Genomic DNA, 9,775 nt, shown 5'->3' on the forward strand with positions numbered 1-9,775 from the left:
AAAAAAAAAAGAGAGAGAGAAGCAGAAAGAATAAATTATCTCCTATTTCTCATATGTCTATAGATAAAGCCTTGAAATATTTTTCCAAGAAGATTGTAGCAGGAGAGAAACGGAAGCCCACCAATTCCATCCCAGCAATATAAAAACAAAGTTTTGCCTCTTTGGAATGTTCCATTTGCCTTTTCAGTTTAACAACCACATTTCAGAAGCAACTAAAATGTTGGTCTAGCCATACCAAAGAAAGAGGGGAAAAGAAAAACAGAAGTGACTCTGTATGTAGAGCCAGGCTCCCACGCTTCAGAAACAAAGTTGTCTGATTGCAAACCCGTGGAGAGTGCAGTTTTCCTTGCACCTTCTGTGGCTCCTCCACAGAAGGAAACCAGCCTGCAATGAAACTGCCAGGGCATCTCTGGGAACTCTGAGGGATGGCATTCCTACACATAACTCATTAAGCTCTGCTGTGTAGAAAGAAAGAAAGAAAAATGTGACTGAATAACCAGTGTTCTGGTTCATGCTATCAGAAGCGTCTATTAGGCCTCCCTCTTTGAGCTCACGTCACTTTCTATATTTCAGTGGCAGCAGTAACTGAAATTCTAGGGTTTTTTTTTTTCTTTAAGGGAGGCAGGCTTACACTATTCCATATAAAATATTAGATTTTTATTCACTTGAATGAATTAAAAATGTAACCTTCTGTGTGTAAAATGAAGGGAATTTCTACTAATGACTTAAGATTCAACTGGAGGTTTTACCATCGCTCGTAAATATTAAGCTCCCTCTCCCTCTCCTTTCTTTTCCATGCCTCATGACTTCTAAGAAAAGGACAGGGAAGAGGCTGGGAGAATGTAACAGGCCTGTGTATCTCCACTGAAAACATATGCCCTGGAGGATGTCAAAGTGGTTTTCCTTGAATGCTCTGTGAGCATATGGTTGTTGGATGGATTGGAATGCTACTCTCATTCAGTAGACTCTCTCTCTCTTTGTGTCTTTGTGCATGGCTTCCTGCCAAATAATTCACCAGCTTGACTGCATCACAGACTTGACGTGTCACCTTTCTCGTTTGTGTCCTTTGTCACCCACAGGTCAGCTTGCAAGGTTGAATGCAATATCCTTTTATCACACTCCTCTCAAGTAAGTACCGTCTTATTTAGGAGGAAATATGGCCACTGTACACTCAATTCTGATAACTTGTAGTGTAAATTCACAATCACTTCTCTTAGTCATTTCTTTCTATGTGATAAAATATCCTCCTTCCCTGCTGATATCAAAGAATCATCTCAGTCTATGGAGTGTTTCATGATAAACTAGTGGAGATTTGCCAGACATCCTTAGGAGGTGACTTCTTACTCTATTAGCTGGGAAAATTGGCACAAAACTTCTAAACCTAGAGATGTTCCAGTAATCCTCTGTGGCTATGAAACTTACCAATAAGTTTGTCACATCACCAATCCATGACAATATCACAGTTTGTAGCCACTCTAGCACTTGAAAAGGAAAAGTCAGTCCCTCTAGAGATGGGCCAGCTTACTAGTCATACTATACCTAGGGCTCAAGAGATCAAATGTGTGTGTCTCAATGAGTGAAAGAAGAACCATGCATTATTAAAAAGAACAAAAGAGCCCAAACAGAGGAAAAATTCTGCAGCCGTATGTTTTTGGAATACCTGATTCAAATCCATTGTGGAATTCAGCAGTATATAAATTAATTTAAAATATGATTTTCACGGCATGTGAAACCACTCCAAAGCCCTACCTAAATATGTGGAGAATCCTCAGTAATTTTTTAATGCAGAGAGATTAGCACTGGACTGGCAGAATCACTTGACTGTAATGGTCTGAACCTTAGGCGCCAGACTCTAATAGACCCATTTCAAATATGGATTTCACCAAATCCTAGCAGCAAAACTTTGGGCAAATTATTAAACCTGTATTAGCCTCAGTTTCCGCTATACAACACATTGCATAGTAGCCTCACAGAAGAGGCTGGTATTATGTATCACCACAGAAGAGGCCCATATTAAAAACCACATCCTACTCACTGGGATATGGTTTTTAAAGAGCTTGGCATAGTGCAAGGCACATTATCATTTATTATGAACATTCACATGTATGCCTGCCCCTATGTTCAGTGCTTTATAGCACTTCAACACCTGGCGGCTGCCATAGTGTTTACCTAAGTGTACGGGAAACACTGAGACCCAGAACTGGCTTTCTCTCTCTTCTACTTTTATAAACAAGGCTAGGACGCAGCTACATGTGATGACTTGGCACACTGTGGGCCACACTGTTCCATAAGTCTAGATTTTTTTCTCTGGCTCCAGTTAATAGCCAATTAGATACCCCCATGATAGTTCAAAGCAAATATACCTCTCAAAGGATTCTGACTGCACTGGCCCAAACATTTGAGCTTTCCCAACCATGGAATCCCATAAGTCTATGGTGCAGTGGACAGTAATGCTATCAATGCTGGTTGCTATTAATAATTTGAAAAAGGAACAAATATCTGTTAAATGACATACTAATTAAGAAAGAATACATGCTAGTGCAAATGCTACTGACATCCTGTCTCAGTCCTCAGGTTAAAATTAAGCAAGTGAAAATCACGGAGTAATTGCTATGATCATATTATATACTTTATGAGCGGTGAGGAAGGAGCTCGTTGACCACTCTCTATTCTGCCTCTCTTGGATTTGAGAGTGCCACGCCACATGCTCTCTTGACTAGAACGAAAAAATTCCCAGGAGCTGTTTCTGAAAATATTCACTCCAGTTATAACAAACTTAGTCCCAAGGGGCAGGCCTTTTCCTTTAATAGCATTTTCTTTCTCTTAGCTTCAGCAATTTGATCATTGTTGTTCTGCACATTATTTAAACATCAGTAGCTAGTTCTTAGAAAAATATTTTTGAAAGTCTAATAAAATGTGCTTGCCTTAAACTCAGATAGAAAGTAGCATTTGGTACCTAAAAGCCAAAAATGTCAGTACGCTAGAAGTTCTTAGGCCATTTTTTAAATCTTTTGTTGCAAATTTAGCAGTGAAAAATTAGACAGTTGTAGTCTTTGCCATTTACTGCATCCTGTAGTCCACCTAGCTGGAATTTCACAGAACTCTGACGAAGAACCAGCCTGTCATTCAATCAGCCACATAGGCAAATTCATTTAAAACCTGATAGAATGTTATAAAAACTAGTGGCTTTTCATTTTTGCAGCTGGCTGTATCCTATTGTACTCTTTCTTAATGTAACCAAGAAGTACAGGTACATTTTAGACTTGTTTATTTCATTAAAATATTTCTGTTTAGACTTCCTGACTATACTGCAAGACCAGAAATTATCCCAAAGTATATGTGTCTCTTATCCAAGGGTCTGAAGCCAGTTCATCAGCTTGACATTAGCCATCCACGAAGGCAGAGGGAGCCTTGCATGGGGAAGGGGCAGAAGGTGGATGCCAGAGACATAGAAGATGCAACATCTGCTCAAAAATAGCTTCAGACCTATTTGAAAATAAGCACGCACTTATCAACATACAATACTAAAAAGAGGGAATAGTTTAAAACCTGGCTTATTGGTTTTCAACTAGCCAGTTCTGAAGAAACAGGATACATAATGGCACTCAGCTGAGCGTCCTCCAAGACTCACTTTTGGCCCACTTAGGTATTGAATTTGTCCCTGTTACATCCTCTAGCCACATGGTACACCACTCTCCTTGGCCACTCACATCCTAATGGAAAATAGAGGATTGGACCATCCACAGTAGATTTTTTAAAAACCAACGTGGCATCCTAATGATGGGTCACTGGTTTTATCTCTTTGTCCAAAGGACAGCACAAATATTTCTGTTTGTGTTGCTTTTCCCCTCCAGAAGCCTCCGGTACCCACTAAGAAAGAGATCCACATAGAGGACTTCCTGTCCTCTCTTCCAGAAGATGCAGTGGCACACAGTGTCCTAGGACATTAATTCCTGATTGTCATAGGAAAGGAGTGTGTGTGTGCATGTGTGTGTGTGTGTGTGCACGCATGTGTGCTCTCTTCTGTATTGGGGAAAGGGGGGGATCCTAAGCTTCATAACCCTAATTTAGAAACAGTTTGCATCTTTAAAAAAAATTACACATTCCTTATTCCCAGGCAAGCTATAGTCAGACAGATGATGAAAGTAACATGAAAACTGGTGATGATGGAGAGCCCTGTGGCCACACAGAGGAGGAAGACAGCAGCCTGGCAGCAGCCTCACCGAAGAGAGGAGCCACCACACCCAGCAGCTCCTGACAAACCCCCCACCCCTAAAGATGTGTTCTGATGACTATAGTGCAGCTAACTTTTTGTTCTAAGATTTTTAGTGCATAGGTGTGTGTTTCAAGAAGGAAAAAAAAAAAGACTTTTGTTCAAAGTTAACTTATCAGCTACATCCTCTGTAACATGGTTCATCTCTGGTTAAAAAGCAAACAAACACAGGCTGAAAACCCATGCTGCTGTTATACACAATGGCAGTATTAACAAGCATTTTAAACCTTTGCACATGATATTGAACCTGTTTAGTTTACAATGACAATATTAATACTGTTTATAGCTAGACGTTTGATTTCTGAATTGTTTGGATTTTAGCAAAACAGTTTATTATACACTGTACATTTTTTTTCACAGCAATTGGAAAAAAACAACCACTTGCAATCATTCACTAACCCTGAAGAATTTGGTTCCTGAGTGTACAAACTCAGAGCCTGGAAGCCAAGAAGGGTCCTTGGCCTGCACGGTCTGTAGTTGACTCCAAGTCTCTGTGAGCAGTGACTTGAACCAAACACACCAGGAATAATCTATTCTTTGGGGCCTCTTTCCAACTTGGGGTTGTTTTCTTTCAAGATACTCTAACAAATCAGCCATAGAATTTAGTGTAAATATTTTTTTCCAAATAGATACCATATTCAAAAAAGGCAACATTCAAATTATATAGAATCTAGTTTTTAAAAATCAGCACAGATCTTCTTAAAAACTGTGAACTATGTTTTGAAATACTCGTTACTAAAGCTGTTTATAAACCACAGGTGCCATAAGATCCCCCAAACGGACTAAAGTTATCTCTGCTCTTCCATGGTCTTGTTCCTCTCGTTTTGGCTTTAGGAAGCATGTCTTTAACAGCACTGCTCGTTCACAAGTTCCCCTATCAAGTTGTTTGGAGGCCTTCAGCTTTAAATGTACAGGCTTAAAGTGCGCTTGCAAACGTTCGCTCTCCTTTTCTTTCTGAATGTTGATTGCCTTAGCTGGCCACCTGGTGTTCTGCATGTAGCCTTCTGTGGTCATGTGAAAGGAGACAGGCTCTTCTAAGTTGAGTTGGGATTTTGCACTCAGTGAAAAGCTGAAGTGCAACAGAACTATCAAAGACAAGAGGATAAAAGACTGGGATAGTCTTTTCTAAGGACCCTCTTTAGAGGGCCCTAAAGACCTCCTTTGGGAATTCTGGGGAAAATGAAAAAGTAATCTTCTAATTGCTTCAAGATTTGATTTTTTTTAAAAGCCTGCGACATATTCCACACATTAGGCTTAAATGAGCAGTTTCTCTGGAATTCCTGTCTCTCCTTTAAAAGAAAGAAGAGAACATTTTAGAATAATTCTCAAAGTGTGTCCCCCGGACCAGCAGGATCTGCAACACTTAGGAAGGTCTCCGAAATACTAATTCTAAAGTCCACCTCAGGCCTACTGAATCAGAAGCTCTGGGGGTGGGTCCAGAAATCTGTTTTAATCAACCCTCTAGGTGATTCTGATGCTCGCTAAAGGTTGAGAACTACTGCTTTAGAATGAAGTTCGTATAATAAAGTCTCTGAAAAGGCCTTATTCAGAATAAGCAGGAAAGGTTCTGTGATTCACTTTTGCTTCTGGGACTGGCAAAAACCTTCTCCAAACCTACATAAAAAGTTCGTAGTTGGTGGATGCCCAGCCGAGTCCTGACATCTTCATGCCCCCTCTGCAGAGGGCGGCTGTACGATGTTCACATGTCTGCGTTTGGTCAGACATCATCTCCTTGGCTGCCCTTTGAAACCAAATCACTTGCCTTGGGGATAAAGCACTCGATTGGCATTAGTGAGAGGCCCATCCTGTCCCTTGACGTACTTAATCATACATCTCTCCGGAGAACCCGCCTGAAAAATGTCCCTGAGCACAGGCTGACACCAAAGTGGCACAACTGCACAGTTCTCAGATTTCTTTGCACAGATTGATTTTTATTGCGGGTTTTGTTGGGGTGTCTTAATGTTCATCTCTTTTCCACTGCCCATCCTCTGTGAACCCATACCTCTCTAGATGGAGCAGGTGGCCACTGGTGCCTCATACTCAGTACTGAAAACCACTACATCCCAGCTACCTATAATGCTGTCAGCTCGAAATCATAGCCAGGTAGTTCTCGAACTCAGAACTTAAATCCTGCACGTGGCACTCCACCACTGACTGGACCGAGCTGGCATATGTTGTTTCTTTGTGTTTCTACATCAAAATGTTCGTCTAAGATTTGAACTGTTCTGCTGATAACCTTCCCCGTTGTCATAGCTATTTCATTGCCAACCAACTCCATCACATGGTTGTTGATACCATCATATAAAGCCATTGCAAGGACTCTGGAAACTGCCGCCAATGACCAATTTCTGACTAACCAGCCACCTTTTCTTTCTCTTAGCTCCACGTCAGCACTGAGACCAGACTCAAGCACCCCTGTCCTGTAACCGAGACAAAATGGCGTGTGTTATTTTGGGGTTTTGTGGTTTTTGGTGGGTTTCTTTCCTTGGCTCTCCAGATTTACTTTTGGGGCCTGTTCTAAGTGCAAACCCAGCAGGTTTCACTTGTCGTGTCCATTAGATACAACTACATCTTGTGGGGGTTGTTTATTTCTTGTTCCACAATGAATTGCACATCCATCTCCATCAGAGCTGGTAGCCTATTAATAAGCACTGGTCTAACACAGCCAACCCTCCCCCACAGCGCCATGTTAATGGAGGAGGGGAGGAAGGTGAAATCTACTGCATGGGATTCAGGAAACAGTTGTGGTTGGTCAGGACGGAAGTCGGGGTAAGTTTGGTTGGTCAGAGGGAGTTGTGCTGGAGATTGTGAAAAATGGATTCTCGAATGATCTACTATAAGGCAGGGAAGGTTCATTTGTAAGTAGTAATGTGAACTGAATTGCATTAAGAGTGTGTGGCCTTTGTTGTGATATACTATGTATTTTCTTATATGCATGAGCCAAACTGTTGCATCATAATTTAGCACTGATGTCTGCTTTTATTTTGATCATCTTTGTCCACCCTTATTAGTTCTTGGCTGTTAACTATAGATAGATCTTGTAAATTCAGCAACCTTTGGTTGCTGCATTCACCTTGGTTCGATTCCACACCAGGAGCCACAAGTGAGAACTCCACTGTCCTTAGAAGAAAGGGCATTTTTACTTTTGAACCAAAAAGAAAAAAAAAAATCAGAAGTGTTACATCTTGAGGCGAATTAACTGTAAGACATTTTTAATTATGACTACTGCAATTTGACACCATTTGAAATAATTCAGAGACACTAAAGATTTCACAATATTCATTGGTATTGTAAAAAAAAAAACTACTATTGTATGGATTTTTGTATTGCTGTTAAGTATTGTTTTGTGTGTATGTGTGTGTGTGTTGGAACCTCCTGGGGACATGTTATATTTTGAAGTGATTAAACTATTTAATTGTGTGTCTATATTTTGGAGTGGAATTATTTCTTCATTAAAAAATGTTTTTAAAAACACTATATCTTGGGTGTTTTATTCCTTTGTTCCAATGAATCTTTCCTAAAGCAACCTGGAGTCAGTCTGTTGAAAGAAGGAAGGCAGGTAAGTACTTGCAGTTTAAAGCAGGACCCATTGATGGAATATTGCACCACTGAGGCAAAATAGCTCACCTTCTCTTGCCTTGGGGGACACATGGTTTGTAACCATTCTACTGTTTTATTAGCATCTGTGAGTATCTGATAGAAATACTATTCTGCTGTTTATGGAAATCCTTATTATAATTGATATGGAAGTGAGTTTGAAATTCTAACAGCTAACATATTTCATGTTTGTATCACACACTGTTCTTAACACTTTATGTGACTTCACTCAATTCTTTGAATCCTCTGCATCTAGCCATGTATTCTGCAAATATTAAGTGCTCAATGGTTTTTTTGTTGAATTACTGAATAAATGAATTTGTGGTGTTTGGTTTGTTTTTTTTCTAAAGCTAGTGATAAAGGAGGATCAGCAGGCGTAGGAGATCAATGTGGTGACAGCAACAGCAATCAAATTAAGAGATCCAAGGAGAGTGTCAAGAGTCCACATGTTAAGTGTTCTTATCTCAGAAACAAACCACAAAGGGACACAAAGAAACTTTTGGAGGTGATGGCTATGTCTATTACCTTGATTGTGGTGATGGTTTCCCAGGTATATGTATGTCCAGACTCATCCAATTTTATATATTAAATAGGTACAGATTATTGTATATCAATTGTACCTCAATAAAACTTTAAAACAAACACATACAGACATAAATCTTGCATGCACAGATGGAAGAAATAGAGTCCACAGTGATAATCACTCCTTCCATTCACATCTCTCCCTCAGAACCTCTGTGAGTCCCATGCAATGGAAGGTTGGGTGTTTCACTTGCTCAAAGATCTGTTTTCTTTACAGGACCTGTGAGTCTGGCTCTACACTTCAAGAATAGCATTTTTGGGAAATCTGACTCTGTGGTGCTGAAAGTCTGTGCTCACAGGGTTGGATTGATTTGAAGTCCATGGAAACAGCTGTCAACACTCTAGAGGCACTAGAAAGAGAAATTAAGAAGTTCTCCATCCTTTGGGAGGCCGAGACAGGTGGATCACAAGGTCAGGAGATCGAGACCATCCTGGCTAACACGGTGAAACCCCATCTCTACTAAAAAATACAAAAAACTAGCCGGGCGAGGTGGCGAGCACCTGTAGTCCCAGCTACTCGGGAGGCTGAGGCAGGAGAATGGTGTAAACCTGGGAGGCAGAGCTTGCAGTGAGCTGAGATCTAGCCACTGCACTCCAGCCTGGGCAACAGAGCGAGACTCCATCTCAAAAAAAAAAAAAAAAGTTCTCCATCAATTACAAAGGCAAATACTGACCTGAGATAATCACAAGAGGGAACTCACACAGTCCACTCACTTCCCTTTGAAGGTGAGAGCCAAGGGCATGTCCAGCAGCTCCTGTCCACACCCCTTTGGGCTGTATTTCAATGACTCACCACTTCATCTCTTAGGCGCCACATTTAGCTCTGCCCTACCTCAGCATTTCCCAAATTTATTGAATTATGAAAGCCTCCTGAGAAGTTGATTAATTCTGATTTGGCAGATGTAGAGTAGGGTCAGGTAATCTGGACAGTATTTTTAATAAGCACTTCAGGTGATATGGTCTAACCAGTCTTAACAAATGTTATTTCTTTGCTGCTCAAAATACAGTCCAGTGACCAACAGAACTAGCATCACCTGGACTTTGAGGATTCCTGTATATAGAACATAAAGATACCCTTCCCAGATGTTGCCATCATCTAATCATGTGGTTGATCTTTCCGGTGACCAGTCCCCATTCTGAAGCTATCTAGGAGCCTACAAAGATTCACCTCATTAGCATAAAAGATATACTCTTGTCACTCAGGTAATTCCAAGGGCTTTTGAAGCTCTGTGCCAGGAGCCAGCTACAAAGACCAGAGAGACCACATACATTCTCCATTATATTACACAATAATACTTGCTTTTATATTTGCCCATGTAGTTA

The 9,775-nt window shown here is 40.6% G+C and overlaps 1 protein-coding gene across 8 annotated transcripts in view; it reads left to right on the plus strand.

Annotated features, from left to right (window-relative positions):
• The window catches only part of DTNA (dystrobrevin, alpha), a 396,613-nt gene extending 388,416 nt beyond the window's left edge, over positions 1-8,197 (plus strand). For 7 of the 8 annotated variants that reach the window (XM_011974402.1, XM_011974401.1, XM_011974403.1 and 4 more), the window contains 2 exons: positions 1,080-1,128; positions 4,118-8,197. In XM_011974402.1, coding sequence (XP_011829792.1) covers positions 1,080-1,097 — 18 coding nt within the window. In that variant the 3' untranslated portion in view covers positions 1,098-1,128; positions 4,118-8,197. The remainder of the gene's footprint in view (positions 1-1,079; positions 1,129-4,117) is intronic. The other variant, XM_011974400.1, reaches the window with a different exon arrangement.
• Positions 8,198-9,775: the final 1,578 nt, after the last annotated feature.

This window comes from Mandrillus leucophaeus, unplaced genomic scaffold (genome assembly GCF_000951045.1).
Source record: "Mandrillus leucophaeus isolate KB7577 unplaced genomic scaffold, Mleu.le_1.0 Scaffold145, whole genome shotgun sequence".
Taxonomy (NCBI): Eukaryota; Metazoa; Chordata; class Mammalia; order Primates; family Cercopithecidae; genus Mandrillus; species Mandrillus leucophaeus.